This window comes from Chiloscyllium plagiosum, unplaced genomic scaffold (genome assembly GCF_037043375.1).
Source record: "Chiloscyllium plagiosum isolate Xiang-an unplaced genomic scaffold, Cpla_swu_hap1 HiC_scaffold_1, whole genome shotgun sequence".
Lineage (NCBI taxonomy): Eukaryota > Metazoa > Chordata > Chondrichthyes > Orectolobiformes > Hemiscylliidae > Chiloscyllium > Chiloscyllium plagiosum.
The window spans coordinates 21,176,235-21,196,299 of NW_028270139.1; the positions used below are offsets into that span (position 1 = coordinate 21,176,235).

At 41.7% G+C, this 20,065-nt stretch overlaps 1 protein-coding gene across 1 annotated transcript in view; it reads right to left on the bottom strand.

The window, feature by feature from the left end:
• The window catches only part of LOC122555074 (von Willebrand factor A domain-containing protein 2-like), a 43,757-nt gene extending 24,295 nt beyond the window's left edge, over positions 1–19,462 (bottom strand). Inside the window, exons 1-8 of the mRNA XM_043700742.2 lie at positions 19,399–19,462; positions 18,288–18,362; positions 11,291–11,424; positions 9,224–9,333; positions 8,879–9,070; positions 8,648–8,781; positions 4,885–5,029; positions 1,059–1,114 (exon numbers count right to left, since the gene is read on the bottom strand). Coding sequence (XP_043556677.2) covers positions 1,059–1,114; positions 4,885–5,029; positions 8,648–8,781; positions 8,879–9,070; positions 9,224–9,333; positions 11,291–11,424; positions 18,288–18,362; positions 19,399–19,462 — 910 coding nt within the window. The remainder of the gene's footprint in view (positions 1–1,058; positions 1,115–4,884; positions 5,030–8,647; positions 8,782–8,878; positions 9,071–9,223; positions 9,334–11,290; positions 11,425–18,287; positions 18,363–19,398) is intronic.
• Positions 19,463–20,065: the final 603 nt, after the last annotated feature.

Sequence of the window (20,065 nt, forward strand, 5' to 3'; positions counted from 1 at the left end):
GCAGAAGGTTAAACTGGCCCAATGTTGACATTCACATGTTCTAATGAATACTGTACCAAGCATTTCCTTCCCTCCAATATCCTTGTTAATCTCATTATAATCAAGTGAGAAATTCCTCATTCTCTTTCAAGTTGAGTTGCTGGAACGAATGGCTGGATTTTATGCTCACCCAGCAGTGGGTTTTAAGGCAGGAAGCTCAGTAAATCCAGTGGGTGGTCTGCTCGCCAACTGCCATCCATCTGCCTCAGTTAGTCTTATTAGAGGTGGCACTGAGTAGTCCATCAACCAGTCAGCCAAGTCAGGTCCTTACACAGGCTCTCTTAAACTCCTCAACTTGGATCCTCTGGGATTTAATCTGAGGCACATGCCAGACTGTCAGCCTGGCAGATTTCTCCACACTAGAGGCAGACAGTTAGTAGGCCCTGTCCCCCAAGACCCAATGGGGATGTCAGAAACCCTCTGCCACCTACTCGGGTGATTCCTCTCCAGGTTGACCTCTCGCCATTGCCTCTCAAAGCCCAGCTTACTGTACTCCGCATGCCAGCTTTGCACCCAGCCTCATTCCCAAAAGCTGATCAAATCGCACATGCCCTTGTCTCTAAGCACTAGAGAGCTGCTCGGGTGACCTCTGCCTGGCCAGCAGGTCTCTGAGGTTCTTGAAGAGCAGAATTCCCACCTTCAGCCTGTGAACCACCATGTCCATATTCGCCAGGCTCCCTTAACTTTATAGCCCGGGGTTAGGGTAAGCAGGGCTATGCATAGAATCTGTACTTAGGATAATAAAATCCTGGGGATCAAGCTGATGCTAGTCAATTCCCTGAGAAATAAAGGAAAAGGTACTCTGGGTATATTTGTGCAACATTTAATCAGCAGTTGCAACATCATCATGCCATAAAGAGCATTCTCCCATAAACAAAAGGTAAAAGTAATGAAAACATATAAAACAGTAATAGAACATGATGCTCATGTTAGTTAAGGTCATAGTTCCACACAGGCTCAAACATTTCCTGATTTAATTTTGAAAAATTCCTGCAGAAATTCCAGACATTTCAATTTACCTGGACACAGGGTGCGGATACAGCGAGTTTGAATCTGACTGTATGTCCTTTTCCAGCTAAATGGATTGAAAATATCCATATTAAAATCAAGCATCCACATTTCTCAGGGATCTTTTAAAAAAACTGCTTCAGCATAATAGTCTTTATTCATCTCTTTATTGTGACAGCGGTCCCATTTCAAATGATTAATTATTCAATAAATCAATCAGCTGAAATTTAACTAATGATTGATAAAACTGAATTCCCAACTACAGTAATTTAGATCGTATACCCTGACAGAACTGACACTAAGGACCAGATTTTCATTGCATCAGACAAACGCTCCAACATAGTGAAAATAACCAAAGCTCTCAGAACTCCTAAGTTTCAACCATGAGTACACAGCAATTCCCACTTTCAAAGGATTTAGTTTGGACTTGAGGATCTAAAGTTAATGGAGGCAGCTGACTGCTTAAAGCATCAGCTGCTTCCTGTTTCTGCTTAAGTTTGATGACTGTCAGAACCCTAAACAGTGCAAGCCTAAACCTCATGGATTCACTTGGACAGTCAGTGTACCTTTACAAAGGGGCAAGGTACCTCTTTGGATCTGGACCTGGGATGCCTTTGAGGGGAAGTAATCTGTCCTTTGGTGGAGATAATGTATCATTTAGGAGAAGTCGGGGTGTCCTTTAGGATTGCTACATGCCTGTACAGAAGAAATGCATAAACTCATTGACACTGTCAAAGGGATATGCTTAAACGGTCAATGCATTTAAAACTCTACGCCATTTTATGTTTGGAAAAAAACGTCTGGAGTGTTCAGAAAAAATGGCTTTCTCTTTCAATGCATTGATACTAGCCTGATGATCTATATTACTGGATTGGTTTCACAAAGAGCAGGTATCACAGTTTCGTGTCTCCCCTTCAACTTTGGATTCCTTGATGTGGACTGTAATTTTCAATATTTGTTCCACTTGAACAAAATATTTGTTTTCATAAAGGCTTTATTGAAATGAAGGAATTTAAATGCAGTAGAAGTGTTTCTATGAGTAACTGTTTTCTTTGCTAAATGCCAGCTCGCGGACACCTCCCCCTACTGCCCCCTTGACCATGACCCCACCTCCCACCACCAAACCATCATCTCCCAGACCATCCATAACCTCATCACCTCAGGGGATCTCCCATCCACCGCCTCCAACCTAATAGTCCCACAACCCCGCACCGCCCGTTTCTACCTCCTGCCCAAAATCCACAAACCTGACTGCCCTGGTCTCAGCCTGCTCCTGCCCCACCAAACTCATTTCTGCATACCTCAACACGGTCCTGTTCCCCTTAGTCCAAGAACTCCCCACTTACGTTCGGGACACCACCCACGCCCTCCACCTCCTCCATGATTTTCGCTTCCCCGGTTCCCAACGCCTTATCTTCACCATGGACATCCAGTCCCTGTACGCCTCCATCCCCCATCACGAAGGACTCAAAGCCCTCCGCTTCTTCCTCCAAACTAAAGGAGTAGCCATGGGCACCCGCATGGGCCCCAGCTATGCCTGCCTTTTCGTAGCATATGTGGAACAGTCCATCTTCCGCAGCTACACTGGCACCACCCCCCACCTTTTCCTCCGTTACATCGATGACTGTATCGGCGCTGCCTCGTGCTCCCACGAGGAGGTTGAACAGTTCATCCACTTTACCAACACCTTCCACCCCGACCTCAAATTCACCTGGACCGTCTCAGACTCCTCCCTCCCCTTCCTGGACCTTTCCATTTCTATCTCGGGCGACTGAATCAACACGGACATTTACTATAAACTGACCGATTCCCACAGCTACCTAGGCTACTCCTCCTCCCACCCTGCCCCCTGTAATAACGCCATCCCATATTCCCAATTCCTTCGTCTCCGCCGCATCTGCTCCCAGTAGGATCAGTTCCAAATCCGTACAACCCAGATGGCCTCCTTCTTCAAGGACCGCAATTTCCCCCCAGACGTGGTCGACGATGCCCTCCACCGCATCTCTTCCACTTCCTGCTCCTCCGCCTTTGAGCCCCACCCCTCCAACCACCACCAGGACAGAACCCCACTGGTCCTCACCTACCACCCCACCAACCTCCATGTACAGCATATCATCCGCCGTCATTTCCACCACCTCCAAACGGACCCCACCACCAGGGATATATTTCCCTCCCCTCCCCTATCAGCGTTCCGAAAAGACCACTCCCTCCGTGACTCCCTCGTCAGGTCCACACCCCCCACCAACCCAACCTCCACTCCGGGCACCTTCCTCTGCAACCGCAAGAAATGCAAAACTTGCGCCCACACCTCCCCCCTTACTTCCCTCCAAGGCCCCAAAGGATACTTCCATATCCGCCACAAATTCATCTGCACCTCCACACACATCATCTATTGCATCCGCTGCACCCGATGTGACCTCCTCTATATTGGGGAGGCAGGCCGCCTACTTGCGGAACGTTTCAGAGAACACCTCTGGGACACCCGGACCAACCAACCCAACCACCCCGTGGCTCAACATTTCAACTCCCCCTCCCACTCCACCAAGGACATGCAGGTCCTTGGACTCCTCCATCGCCAGACCACAGCAACACGACGGTTGGAGGAAGAGTGCCTCATCTTCTGCCTAGGAACCCTCCAACCACAAGGGATGAACTCAGATTTCTCCAGTTTCCTCATTTCCCCTCCCTCCACCTTGTCTCAGTCAAATCCCTCGAATTCAGCACCACCTTCCTAACCTGCAATCTTCTTCCTGACCTCTCCGCCCCCACCCCACTCTGGCCTATCACCCTCACCTTGACCTCCTTCCACCTATCGCATTTCCAACACCCCTCCCCCAAGTCCCTCCTCCCTACCTTTTATCTTAGCCTGCTGGACACACTTTCCTCATTCCTGAAGAAGGGCTTATGCCCGAAACGTCAATTCTCCTGTTCCTTGGATGCTGCCTGATCTGCTGCGCTTTTCCAGCAACACATTTTCAGCTCTAAACTCTGCAATACACCTACTTCATTAGAACATTAATTTTTCTTTTCTGTGCACAAGTCCTGAGATCTGCTTCTAGTGAATACTGAGTGAGTTGGTGGGGTTGGTAAAAGGACGAAGGTAGTAGGTGGGGTCAAGACTTGGCATGGGTTGGCACCAAGTTGACATAGGAACTATAAAGAACTGGGGGTCAGCAGAGGGGCATAGATTGATAAGGAGGGTATGGGGGACAAGGGGATAAATACTAGGAATTAGATGGCATGGGTAATAAGAGCTGTGAGGTATCAGAACAGGAAAAATGGTTTACTTTAATCTTTATTTTTAAGCTTTCAACACAGTGTGGGAACCTCCAAGCAGGTTTTTTTTATTCCCCATCCTGCCATGACATTGACATCCTCTTCAGGTCTCTCCAGGTCAGCTGACCTCCCTCCTAATCCAGCCTGCCCCGTACATCAAAATGTTTGAGCAGCCATTCTAAAGTTTGGGTTTGTGTTGCCAAATACTCCTGTTTTTTCTCCACATCCATTCCCCTTGGGAATAAATATCTAGGCTCAAGCCATGTAAATGTTTTCCAAAAGATTCTCCCAATGGATATTACTGCAAATAGCAACCAAAGGTAAGATGTGTAGATCTAGAGCAATGCTTGGGAACAATTCCATGATATGTATGTATTTCTGTGATTAGATGCGTACATGCATACATGCACTTAGACACTGTGTTTTGAGTCCTAGCCACCATCCCTTCCATCAGCTGTCCTGTTCATGGGTTAGCAGGATAACTATTGATGAAATCAAATTCTGGTGAAATAATCAAACTCTTGAAAGCATCTACTGTTAATAAGAGTTGAACAAACTGACCTGTAGGAAGGACAGAAGGTAGCCATTGGTTTTCCATGTCCTTTCAGGCCGTCAATGTTGCCTTTCCAGCAAATATGGCTTCCAAGGTATTTCTTCTCAGCATTGACTGTTGTTCTCTGGCAAAACCGTGATACCACCTTGCAGGCTGCGAAATCAGAGGACCAAATGTGACTGAATTAAATGTTTCTACATTTCCTTGTGAATTTTAAAGGTCTTGAAAGATAATTCACAGTGACACAGGTATCTTCATTCAAAATGGAGTAAATATTTAAAAATTGAAAAGACTAAATTATCTGGCTCCCTCCAACATCCAGATTCCATTCCAGCAATCCTATTTTGTCCACCTCCTACAAGTCATCTGATTCCAGTACAACTACTTTAATTCCCTGCTCCAAACCCATAAAAATAATTAAAGCCAAACGGTATCTGCAAAATCAATCATTGTTTCTTCTGTTTGGATGTCAGAGTCACCAAGCTAATCTTAATTCCATTGGATGAAAAACTACTGAAATTGATCTGGTCATTTTGCATAATTCTTCCTCTGAAACCTGTGTTGCGATTGTAATGGAACTAGAACCTGAATGTTTGCAAGTTTGCAAATATGGTCAATATTTTCCTATATTTTTCTAAGTCTGGGAGTGAGATATTGGGTGGTGGCTAACACACAACTCCCACTGTGAGATAATCACTGGATCACTTATCAATCAGCTCCTTAAGAGTGATTAGACAGCACACTGCCAAGCATTTCATGCCTGTGTTGTAAAGGTCATCAGTCGAAGCCTAATCCAGAGAGGATTCCACAGCAAGTTGTCTCTATTTCTTCTCACGGGATGAGGAATGCAGGGAGAGGGGGTAATGGACAAAGGTGAACTCAGCAGGCAGTTTTTATTTTGCATTAATTCATTCATGCAACATGGGCTTCACAGGCTGGGCAAGCATTTGTTGCCCATCCTTAGCTGCCCTGGAGAAGGTGGTAGTGAGTTGCCTTCTTGAACATCTTCCATCCATTTGGTGTAGGTATCTGCATAATGCTATTGGGGAGGGATTTCTAGGGCTTTGACCCAGTCACATGTAAGGACGATGGGTTGCTTGGAAGGGAACTTGCAGATGGTGGGTATTCCATGTATCTGCTGCTCTTGTCCTCTAAATGATAGCAGTTGTGAGTTTGGAAGGTGCAGTCTAAAAAGCCTTGGTGAATTTCTGCAGTGTATCCTGTAAATCTAGCATCAGTGGTGGAAGAACCAAATGTTTGTGGATGTAATGTGAGTTAAGTTTGGCTGTACTGTCCTGCATAGTGTCAAGCTGCGTGCGTGTCTTTGGAGCTGTGCACATCCAAGCAAGTGGAGATTATTTATTCACAATTCTGACTTGTACCTTGTACATGGTGGACAGGCTTCAGGGAATCAGGAATTGAGTTACTCCAAGCACATTTCTAGCATTTGCCCTGTATTTTTATGGCAAGTTCAGTTGAGTTTCTGGTTAATCGTAACCACCAAGATGTTGATAGTGGGGAATTCAGTGATGGTTATGTTATTGAATGTCAGAGGACAATGATTGGATTATCTCTTGCTGGAAATAGTCATCATCTGGTACTTGTCTGGCAAGAATGTTACTTGCCACATGTCAGCCCAATTCTGGATATACTCCATATTTTGTTGCATTTGAACATGGGCTGTTTCAATATCTAAGGAGCTATGAATGGTGCTGAACATTTTGCAATCTGACCTTCTAGAGGGGTCATTGATGAAGCAGCTAAAGATGGCTGGACTTAGGACATTACTCTGAAGAACTCCTGCGGGAATGTCCTGGAACTGAGATGTCTGATCTCCAACAACCACAACCATTTCTCTATTTGCCGGGTATGACTCTAACCACTGGAGAGTTTTCCCCCAATTCCCATTGACTCCAATTTTGATAGGGCTCCTTGATTTCACATTTGGTCATATGTGGACTTGATGTCAAGGACTGTCACTCTCACCTCACCTTTGGATAAAAACATTTCTAGTTCATGTTAGAACCAAAGCTGTAATGAGGTCATGAGCTGAGTGGCCCTTGCAGAACCCAAACTGAGCATCAATGAGCAGGTTACTGATAAGAAAAATACAGCTTGATAGCACTGTTGATGACACCTTCCATCAATTTACTGATGATGGAGGGTAGAATGATTGAGCAGTCATTGGCTGGGTTGGATTTGTCCTGCTTTTTGACTATAGAACATACCTGGACAATTTTCCACATTGTCAGATATATGCCAGTGTTGTAGCTGCAATGAAACAGGTTGGTTAGGGGAGCGGCAAGTTTTAGATTTAGATTAGATTACAGTGTGGAAACAGGCCCTTCGGCCCAACAAGTCCACACCGACCCGCCGAAGCGAAACCCACCCATACCCCTACATTTACCCCTTACCTTACACTACAGGCAATTTAGCATGGCCAATTCACCTGACCCTGCACATCATTGGATGGTGGGAGGAAACCAGAGCACCCGGAGGAAACCCACGCAGACACGGGGAGAACGTGCAAACTCCACACAGTCAGTCGCCTGAGGCGGGAATTGAACCCAGGTCTCTGGCGCTGTGCAGCAGCAGTGCTAACCACTGTGCCACCGTGCCGCCTGGAGCATATCTCTTCAGTACTATTGCCAGAATGGTGTCAGGGCCTATAACTTTTGCAATATTCAATGCCTCCAACTATTTCTTGATATCACATAGAGTGAATTGGAATTGGTTGAAGATTGGTATCTGTAATGTTGGGTACCTCAGTAGGAGGTACTTGGCACTTTCTCCAAAAGTAGTTGAAAACACTTTAGTTTTGTCTCAGTCCACTGATGTGCTGGGGTCTCCCATCATTGAAGATGTGGATATTTGTTGAGCCTCCTCCTCCCCCAGTGAGTTTTTTTTTTAGATTAGATTATGGGTGGGAAGCGAAACCCACCCATACCCCTACATTTACCCCTTACCTAACACTACGGGCAATTTGGCAGGGCCAATTCACCTGACCCTGCACATCTTTGGACTGTGGGAGGAAACCGGAGCACCCGGAGGAAACCCACGCAGACACGGGGAGAATGTGCAAACTCCACACAGTCAGTCGCCTGAGTCGGGAATTGAACCCGGATCTCTGGCGCTGTGAGGCAGCAGTGCTAACCACTGTGCCACCGTGCCGCCCATAATTGTTGTTTAATTGTCCACCACTATTCATGATGGGTTGATGCAGAACTGCAGAGCTTAGATTTGATCAATTGGTTGTGGTTTCCCAGCTATTCTTTTTTAATTCATTCATTAAGAAACTTGTTACATTTCTTACCAACATGGAATAACTCCCCCAACCACCGCCCATAAGTTTTATTGAGCCAGGATTGATCACCTGGCCTTGTGGCAACTATAGACAGGGAATATGTTGGGCATGAGGTTGTAGATTGGGGTTGGATACAATTCAGCTGCTGGAATGGCACTTCTTGGATGCCAAGACTTGTGTTGATGGATCTTTCATTCAGAACAATGACAATGCCCACACTATACAACAGAGGGTATCCTCTACATGAAGGCAGAGTTTCCTCTTCACAAGGAGTATCTAGTGGTCCGACCTTTTGGAAATCTGACTGCACAATGAACATTTTAACTAAATGGAAAATCATGCAATGTGCACACCAGGTATCCAATGGGAGTGCAAAATTCGTAAATTAACCTGAAATATTTTTGGATATGTCAAGTAGAGATTTACTGCATTGTTTCAGAAAGAGAATTAAAACCAATGTTACCTACCTGGATGTACATCAGAGCAGACTGTAGACTGTGTCAGTGTAGTATACAAACCATTAACAGCGTCATTATAGTGTGCTGCATAGAACACATGCATCTCACTGGGCATGCTGGCTAAACTAGCCAGTTCTTTCCACCTATGGATGACACCATAAGCAACTAGTGAAGAACCATGTAGCAAATGTTGTCCACACATAAAATATCACACCTCTCTCTCAGCACAATTATTCTTACCCTGGATGCTTGACTCCCACAGCAAATACTGTCATTCCACTGTTCTTAGCAAATCTCAAAGGCACAGTTGCATTATCTTGCGATTTACCATCTGTAAGAATTACAATGACCTTCAGGACACCTTGCCGTCCTCCATGAAACCCTTTATGTAGCACATACTTTACTGCAGTGCCAATCTCTGTGCCACCACCCCTATATGAAATATGAAGAGAAAACAACAGGTTAACTCTTTAAGATAGCTGTTGAAGTTTGGAATTCATTAAAAAGTTATAGTTCTATCTCCCAGGAATGTTGCCCAGGTAAAGAGGTGCTACTTTCTACAAGTTATGCAGTGGCCATACTTGCCTGAAGAAAATTTTTTTGATAGCTTCTTTTGTTTCTTGTCTTGTAGGATAGGTTTCTAACCCAAATTCTACTTTTGGTTTTGAACTGAACTGGATCACTCCTATGCGAACCTATTTGAGATGAAATCCCGCCTTTAGCATGGTGCAAAATGAAACTTGAACATAGACAGATTCATGACCTTAGCCATTCTTATTGTGCTGCGGCATTTAAGTGCATAATGTTTGTACAAGTTGATCTGGTTTAAGTTTTAATCAACCTTGCTAAAGCTGTCTTTTCAAACAAGGTCCAACATATCAGATGTACTTGATTTACAAAACATATAAATTTAATTTTCTGACAAATGTAGTCTTTTGCACAGTAAAATGAACATATGCTGAATTTTAAGTTTAAAGCACATTAAGTATTGCCACAGGCTAACTCACTTCAGTTTAAAATAAAGTTGATTTGAATTTGTTTGAACTAGAGCTTTTTCTCCTTGCGTTGCGAGACTTCGAGATAAAATTATGTTTTTCTATGTACTCAAATGAAACACATCTGAAATGCATTTTTCAGAACATCTCTTACTACCTTATATTAGTTGATAGCATTCTTGTCAGGAAAGCTGTTGCTCAAGCCTGAATTCAAGATCACTTGGCATTATTCTAAGAAATACAAAAAATTCTCCATTGAATCGTAGATATTTTCAGCACAGAAGTCGGTCATTTGGCCCAACAGGTCCGTGCTATCTGACAAGTAGCCATCCAATCTAATCCCACTTTCCAGCTTTGTAACATTGTAGGTTCAACTGCACATACAAGTACTTATGAAATGTTAAGAGGGTTTCTGCCTCACCATCTTCTCAGAGACTATTATTTCCACAATCACCAAAGCAAGCTGTTTGTGTTATCATACTGTGTGCAAATTTTCATTTGCATTTGTCCACATAATAATAGTCACTACACCTGAAGGATAATTTATTGGATGTGTAACACTTGAGGATGTGTTAAGGTCATGAAAGAATGATTGTCACATTTTCAGATTATGACAACCAGATTTCATTGGAACACAGAGCAGGATGAGACCATTCAGCCCGTAGACCCTGCTTTACCACAAACAATAAGATCATGAGTAATCTGGTTATGATCTCAGCTGCACCTCACTGTCTTCCCCCTTTACCCTGATTCTCTTCTCCATCTGGAACCTATCTAGCTCAGCCTTCGATAAATTGAATGACCCAGCCTTCACTTCTTTCTAGAGAAGTAACTTCCACAGACAAACACCCTCAGACTGAAGACAATTATCCTCATCTCCATCTTAAAAATGGAGACATTTAAATTCCTCTCCCCAGGCTCTAGTCTCCCCTCAAGAGGTTACATCATCTCCTTGGCCACCACACCAAGTCCCATCAGCATTCTATATGAATCAATGAGATCACTCAATCTTCTAAACCTCAAACATAATGGCCTGTTCATCCTTCCTTCATAAGACTTTCATCTCTGAACTGAGTCAAGTGAACTTTCTCTGAACTGCTCAGTTAAATACTTTATCAAGCAAGGAGACTGAAACTGTATCAATGTGGCCTCACCAAGGCCCTGCCCTAGGGGAGGAGGATGATGCAAGAGTAATTGGACTGGAGCATGAGCATATGGACGGGGTGGGTAAAGGTAGCTACAAGGCAAATGAAGGAAGGATGAGGCTGCAAAAGAGAGCAGTATTAAACCTGATAACAAAAAAAAAATGTTCAGATAACAAAGACCCAGGAAAACTTGAAATCACTAACATGATGAACGCCTTATAAATGACTGTGGAATATCTAGTTTAAGACCTGGGTGTTACATCTAATAGACAGTGCATGTCAATTGCTAAACTTAAATCTGAAATTGAGGGATAGCAGTAAGAAAGGCTTAACTGTTTGTTTCAGATTTAGGTAAGTATAATGGATAAAATACACTAGCTGTGATCTAACCCGCATATTTAGGCTTTTTGAGTAGAAATGCATACCAGGTACTTTAACAAATCAACCTGGATTTAGAATAAACATGATGCTTCAATTTTCCAACTAATTTTATTTCATTCATTCACTCTTACCCGGTCAGGATTAATGTCAAGAATATCACAGAGTTTGGTAGCAAAGTGCTTTGACCGCTCAAAGCTTCCTTTCCCTATGCTATAGGATCCATCCATCAGCAATAAAATGTCCATAGCTGCTGAGCACTGGATTACTGAAAATGAAATAAAGCACATAGTTGAGTTCTAGAATTAACAGTTTTCAAGTGTTCCAATATTTTGAAACTCTAAACATACTTTTGCTTTCAAACAGTATTAGTTCAGGAAAAACTTAGAACAGTAATGCAAAACTCATGAGAAAATAATTGTAGGAGGCACTGTTTCTATCACGCAGGATAATATTATGAGGAAAGCCAACTTCACCTTCTTTAAAATGATACCACGTGCTAGTGATCAGATGTATTTGATACATATTGAAAAAAGTTACAGTAAAAGATTCCACAAAAAATTCTCATCATGGTGGTGTCCCTTAGATTGAAATAGGAGATATTTTTTTCTTAAACCATGGCTCCATTCATAAAGTGGAGGAAAACACATTTACCCATGTTAAATACCATCTGTCAAATGTTTGCCAACTTGCTTCAGCTCTCTATATCATTAGGTAAGGTAGCAATGTTGGTCAAGAAGGGCATTGCACTGTTGGAAAAGGAGGAAGTCTCAGAGAGTTCAAAGGCAGAGTCAATTTGGCTATAGTCATAGAATAAAAAAAAGGTACAATTACATTGCTTGATGTAGTCTATGGCACATCAACTAGTGGAAGGGATGTAGATGGACAAATGCCAACATTGTAGAGTAGCCATAATGGGGGAATCTCAATTAGCCAAATATACACTGAGATATAAGGGGGCGGGAAGGGGCATGTGTTCTTAGCTTGTGTTCAGGAGAATTTTCTTTTGCAGTATGGGTCCAGTCTAATGAGGAGGGAGGTGCTATTGGATCTGGTTCTTGGAAATTAGGTGAGTCCAATGAATCAAGTGTCAGTGGGGAAACATTTAAGTGAAAGTGATCATTGTAGAGTAAGATTCAGGATGCTGTTGGAGAATGACATGCAACAAATCAGAGTGAGAAATATCAATTAGCAGAGAGCTGACTTTAGGAGCCAGACAAAACTGGAAAGGATCGATTGGAATAAGAGATTGGTGGGAAAAGTAGTAACTGAACCACCTTCAAGGAGCAGATCATTTGGTATGGTCAAGGTGTATTCCTTCTAATGGAGAAAGTAGGACAATCAAATCCAGAGTTCCCTGAATGACAAAAGAGGTAGAAATTAACATTAAAAAAAAAACATGCTTATAATAGGTGTATTGCAAAAAAAAAGAACAATTGAGAATCACCAGGAATGTGGAAGGTTGAGAGTGGAGATGGAGAAAGTGAGGACTGCAGATGCTGGGGATCAGAGCTAATTTACCTCCTCTTGACAATTTACTTTCCTAATTATTTTGATGTCATTTCATTGATATTGATTGTAAATAGTTGAGGCCCCAACAATAATCCTTAGGGCACTTCCTTTGTTTCAACTTGCCAAATCAAAAAAGATCCATTTATCCCTACTTCCTGCTTCCTATAGCGAACCAATCCTTTGCCCTTGCAAATATATTACTTCCAACACCAGTGACTCCCAATTTTGCTCCCACTGTGATCTCACTTTGAGGCTTGAAAATGGTTGCAGCAATTACTGAGAATTGTGGTTTGGGATGATGCCACGAGAGCAGAGGTTCCGTTAGAGTGAGAGTACAGTCTGTCAAAGTTCCCCAGCAGTTATTGCTGCATCAAAGCTCACAAGCCTAAAGTTTCAACTCGCAACCCCACTCAGGTGGTAAAGTCCTGCCTTAAACTATGTTCTCTTATCTTGTGCAGCAACCCATGATATGACACCTTATCAAAAACCATGTGGAAATCAGTATTCATAATATCTATGGGTTTCCCTCAATAAACAATGGATGTTACTTTGTCAAAAGTCTTTAATAGATTAGTTAATTAAGTTTCCATTTCACGATATCATGTTGGCTCTTCCTAATCACTTTTTGATCATCTAAGTATCTTTCTATTAATTGCTTATTAATGGATTCTAGCATTTTCCCCATGTCAGACATTAGATTTTCTGCCTCCTTCCTTCTTGAATAAAAAGTTTTACATTTGACATTTTGCAACCACAGAATTGTTACAATACAGAAGGTCAATTGGCCCATTGTGCCTGCACCAGTTCTATTCCCTAGTCCCAATCTCCTGCCTTTTTTCATATCGACACACACCACTTCTATTTGAATGAATATCCAATGCCCTCTTGAAAGCTTTAATTGAATCTGTCCCCATCAGATTTCTGGTCAGTGCATTCCAGACCCTAACTACCTGCTGGATAAGAATATTTTTCTCACATCACCTTTGGTTTGTTTGCACATCACTTTAAATCAATGCCCTCTCATTCTTTTTTCTTTTCTGCATGGGAACAGCTTCTCATTATTTGCACTGTCCAGCCCACCCTGATTTTGAAACCTCAATGAAATCTCCTCTCAGCCTTCTCTCCATGGACAATGTTCCCAACTTCTTCAATCTATCCTCATAGATTAACTTTTTCATTCCTGGAACCATTCTTGTAAATCACTTCTGCATTCCCTCCAATGTATTCACATCTTTCCAATAAGGTGACGCCCACAACTCACACAATACTCCAGCTGAGGTCTAACAAGTGTCTTGTACAAGTTCAACATCACACTCAGTGCCTATGCTCTTGTATTCTATTAATAAAACCAAGGACACTGTATGCTGCATTAACTGCACTCTCTACATGTTCTGCCAGCTTCATATGTTCAAAATGGGCTGAGTGATAGGAAACAAAGAGTAATGGCCAATGGATAGTTTTCAGGCCAGAGAATAGTTTCTCATGGAGTTCTGCAAGGATTGATGGTGGGACCTTTGTTTTTCCTGGTACATGTTAATAAATTGGATTTCCAAGCTTGCAGAATACACAAACTTGGAAGAATTGTAAAATGTGAGGAGGACAGTGTAGAACTCCAAAAGAATATGGACAGGTTGGTGGAATGGGCAGTTCAGTTGTAGATGAAGTTCAATGCAGTGAAGTGTGAAGTGATGCACTTTGGCCAGAAAAGCATTGAAAGACAATACAGAGTAGCAGTACAAATCTAAAAGGGATACATGAGCAGAGTTACTTGGATGTATATGTGCACAGATTATTGAAGCTGGCAGAACATGTAGAGAGTGCAATTAATGCAGCATACAGTGTCCTTTGTTAGGGCTTATGCCCGAAACGTCGATTCTCCTTCTCCTTTGATGCTGCCTGACCTGCTGCGCTTTTCCAGCAACACATTTTTAATCTCTGATCCCCAGCATCTGCAGTCCTCACTTTCTCCATCTCCACTCTCAACCTTCCACATTCCTGGTGATTCTCAATTGTTCTTTTTTTTTGCAATACACCTATTATAAGCATGTTTTTTTTCTAATGTTAATTTCTACCTCTTTTGTCATTCAGGGAACTCTGGATTTGATTGTCCTACTTTCTCCATTAGAAGGAATACACCTTGACCATACCAAATGATCTGCTCCTTGAAGGTGGTTCAGTTACTACTTTTCCCACCAATCTCTTATTCCAATCGATCCTTTCCAGCTTTGTCTGGCTCCTAAAGTCAGCTCTCTGCTAATTGATATTTCTCACTCTGAATTGTTGCATGTCATTCTCCAACAGCATCCTGAATCTTACTCTACAATGATCACTTTCACTTAAATGTTTCCCCACTGACACTTGATTCATTGGACTCACCTAATTTCCAAGAACCAGATCCAATAACACCTCCCTCCTCATTAGACTGGACCCATACTGCAAAAGAAAATTCTCCTGAACACAAGCTAAGAACACATGCCCCTTCCCGCCCCCTTGTATCTCAGTGTATATTTGGCTAATTGAGATTCCCCCATTATGGCTACTCTACAATGTTGGCATTTGTCCATCTACATCCCTTCCACTAGTTGATGTGCCATAGACTACATCAAGCAATGTAATTGTACCTTTTTTTTATTCTATGACTATAGCCAAATTGACTCTGCCTTTGAACTCTCTGAGACTTCCTCCTTTTCCAACAGTGCAATGCCCTTCTTGACCAACATTGCTACCTTACCTACTTTCCTTGCATTTCTATCGTTCTTGAACACCTCATACCCAGGAACATTTTACACTCAGTCTTGCCTTTTCTTGAATGAGGTCTCCATTGCTGCCACCATATCATATTTCCACTTTGCAATCTGCGTCTCTAACTCCCTAACTTAATCTACTATATTCCATGTATTTACATACGTGCACATTAACTTTGTTTTAGAATTCCTTTCTTTTACTCCTACTCTGAGTTTACTCATTACCTTACCATTCTATACGCTAGTGCTAGCTGTCTCCCTCAGTATTTTGCAAGTCCTGGAATTCCCCTCTGCTTTTCTATCTTGATTCCCACAATACTGCCAAGTTAGTTTAAAGCCCTCCCAATGGCATTAATAAATTGCACCACAAGGAACTCAGTCGCAATCCATTCTTCCAGAATCTAAAGAATTTTTGAACATTATAACCAATGAGTTTACTATCAGTGCTGCCAAATCTTTCAAAACCCAAGGGTGTGGGTTAGGGGGATATGTCAGCCTTTAAACCCAATAGTTTCCTTAGCACGTTTTCCCTGGTAATTGTTTTAAGTTCATTCCTCCCTGTTACCTCTTGATTTTCTATTATCTTTACGAGGTACTCTAAGTCTTCTACTGTGAGCGCATGTGGAAAATACCTGCCAGTTCTTTGTTTGCCATTTTCAATTCCCCAGACTCACTCTTCAGAGGAACAGCATTCCTGTTCAAATACATCTAGGAACTTTTACTAGCTATATTCATATTACTAGATGGCCTTCTCTCACACACTGCTTTCCACTCCTTTTAATCCTTTCAGTCATTCTTTGTTAGTTCTTAAAGTTTATCAGGTCAGGCAGCATCCAGGGAACAGGAGATTCGACGTTTCGGGCACAGGCCGAAGAAGGGCCTGTGCCCGAAACGTCGAATCTCCTGTTCCCTGGATGCTGCCTGACCTGCTGTGCTGTTCCAGCAATAAAGTTTCAACTTTGATCTCCAGCATCTGCAGACCTCACTTTCTCCTCTTAAAGTTTATCCAATTGTTTACTTGTGATTAATATTTGCAGCCTTATACAGTGTTCTTTCAACTTAATACTAGCCTTAAGTTCCTTATTTAACTATGGATAATGCATCATACTCAAAATGTTTCTCCTTCTCACAGACAGAAATAGTTGTTCTGAGTTGTTAAATGTCTCCATAAAAGTCTGCCAACACAACTATATTGTCTTATCTTTAAACTTAATTTCCCAGTTCACGTTATCCAGCTCTGCCCTTTGTTTAAATTTAAAATGGTAAATAGATCAGAGCATACCCCTGGCCTCAGTTCAAAGGAATCCCCATGATTGTGTTCGCCTTGGCCATATGCATATTTTCAGTAGTCATAGATTTACACTTCCCCATTTCAAACTAAACATGAAATTCCGTCATATTATGATTGATATCACCTGGAGGCTCTATTGCAATGAGTTACTTGACTAATCTTCTTTTTTTATACATTATTAGGTCAGCAATAGCCTGCTCCATTGTTGGCTCTAGAAAATACTTCTTTAAGAAATCATCCTCAAAACACTCCATCACTTCACACTCCAGGTTACCTTACCTCCAAGCCAATTTGATTCTAACAATCTTATTGTAGATTAAAGTCACCCATCATTATTGCAGTACTTTCCTTACATGCCCTATTTAATTCATCCCTGTATATTCTATCATACAATGTAACCGCCATTATGGTGCTTCTAAACTACTCCTATATGTGACTTTTAGTTTTATTATTTCCTATCTCTACCCAAACTGATTGTACATTTTGATCTTACAAATTAAGTACAGAGTTAATACCATAGTTAATTAACAAAGCTACACAGCATATTTTTTCTAACTTCCTGTTGTTCCGATATGACAAATAAATTCAACAATCAGGCTAGACTTGGCCACCTTTCAACCATGTTTCTGTCATGCTTATCAAATCACACAAAGTATATGTGATATGGTGGCTTAATGGCTCACTCGATTAATGGTGGCTCATTGTTGTCTCAGTGTCAGGGACTTCAGATCAATTCCACCCTCGGATGCCTGTAGGCATGGAGTTTTGCATTCTCCCCATGTCTGCCTGGGTTTCCTCCAGGTATTCCAGTTTCCTTCCACAGACCAAAGATGTGGGGGTTAGGTGGATTGGCCATGCTAAATTTCCCGTTGTGTCCAGGGATGTAGAGGCAAGGTCGATTAAACATGGGAAATGCAGGGTTACAGGGATAGGAGGATGGATCTGGATGGGATGCTCTTCGGGGCGGCACGGTGGCACAGTGGTTAGCACTGTTGCCTCACAGCACCAGAGACCCGGGTTCAATTCCCGCCTCAGGCGACTGACTGTGTGGAGTTTGCACATTCTCCCTGTGTCTGCGTGGGTTTCTTCCGGGTGCTCCGGTTTCCTCCCACAGTCCAAAAATGTGCAGGTCAGGTGAATTGGCCATGCTAAATTGCCCGTAGTGTTAGGTGCAGGGATAAATGTAGGAGAATGGGTCTGGGTGGGTTGCGCTTCGGTGGGTCGGTGTGGACTTGTTGGGCCGAAGGGCCTGTTTCCACACTGTAAGTAATCTAATCTAATCAATGGGCTGAATGGCCTGCTTCCACACTGTACGGATTCTATGTCTCTCTGTCTGTGTGAGAATTCATCCTATTCATTATAAATTTTCATGGATTCAGGTACAGGACCCTATACTCTTTTTTTTAAATCAGGTTTACAATCTTTGGCCTCCTCTGCTGAAGTACTCTTACATTTGTATTGTCTATTCCTTCTTATCACACTTTGACAATCATTAGCCAAATTGTTGCCCTTCCCTAATACTTTGCTTCACCCTTTACTTTGTAGCATATCTCCCCTCACTTGATCCTTGTAGTTTAAACTTACACTTTCCTGAAGACAAAATCTTCACAATTGTTTCTTTGTCAGCCATGAGCTGCTGCAAGCCACAACTTTGGGAGACTGTTCAAAGAAAACAAATAAATCATTTAAAGTCTACGTACTTAAACTCATTAATATGGACTCCAAACTTAGACTTGTTTGTAATACTTCCTTATATGTCAAATGTCACATCAAGTTGGTAATACTTGATCAAGTTTGCTAGCACATGACATTTCTAAATTCACATTCATCTTGTACCGATATCCTGAGTTGTGTACTGTAGTTCATTGACCCACACCCTGCTTTTCTTTCTCTTATTAGTTTAAATAATTGGACTTTGTCTCCTTTCAAGCTTTTCATCAACAAAGTCAAATGACATTATTTACTCTCCCTGTCACTCTGCTGTCTTTTCTCTGGGCTCTCCATACTTTACAAAAATTCTTTCGTACCCAATGCACAATATTCTAAATTTTAGTTGATCAATATTTGATAGAGTGCTCAATTAATCATATGATCTATATTCTCATATTTTCTGCAAGCTCTTCCAAATTAATTGATCAGATCAGAGCATGCCATTGACTTCATATTATCAGATTTCCCATTTCTGTGTTCCTCTTGGCCATGTGCATATGGAGCTTATTTTGTGAGCAGTGGACTTCATTTATTAAAGCTTCAGATGTTATTATTACATTCCTCTACGCACAATCTTTAGGCAAGTAGTTGGTTGTTGAATGAATTTGGTGTCAGCCTAAAAATGTGCTAAGGGGAATATTTGAAAATGACAAACATTCACTTTGAACTCTGCTGATTGAACCAATGCTATCTATACCTTAATTCCTGTTATTTTAGCTCTGCTTTAATTTTAATTACCATATATTAATGTTACTTAAAGTCTCCAAATTATAAAACTGAGTACTGATTTTTCATCTCCAGCATTTAGCTTCATAGATAATTAGGCTAATAATCTTTCTATTGATAATGCTAAGTGAAATGAACCAGTGATCTCTTAGTCTAGTTTCAAGTGGATTCATGTATTAATGTTATTTGCATTATATAACTGACAGGATGGGAATAGTCAGACTGCTGGTACAGAACATTTATGGAAAAAGAATCTTACCCAAAATTGTGAGGGATAGGACAGAACACAAACTTCCACTGATGGACCTCATCCCCAGGTTCATCTAAAGATAAAAATCAGAATTAAAATATTATGAGCTAATTAAGATCTAAATTACCTTTTATTTTAGAATGATTCAGTTATTCAGCCCTAAATGAAATCTGTGATGTTCCTTTGCATGATCTGTCATCTCACACTTATTTTGTGGATTAACAAAACAAAATCATTTAGGTAAGGTGAAGGGGAAATTTAGCACCTACTAAGTATGTTTCGTGAGATTCAATTCTTCTAGGATTAGAAGAGACAACAATGAAAAAAAGAGGCTTAATTATTGAAATGAAAAATACATCCCACCTTAAGTGAAAGCCTGGTGGGAGCCTGTTGGTGAGCTCTGGTATGGATTTCATCTTAACAGATGTAGTATTAGAAACAGTCACCATACTTTGGCAGATGATACCTGCTCTGGAGGGAGGAGCTCCTGAAAAATATCATTGATATGGCCCAATGAAAATCCTTTGCCATATTTCCAACAAATAGTAGGCTCCTCCTTGCACTTTTGAACTGACCTATTCCATTTTGTCAAGGCTAAGATGACAAAATCTTCAGTTTGGTGAGTTCTCCTGTCATACTGAGGACTATGATCAGGTTAAACAGATCTGTTTCCAAG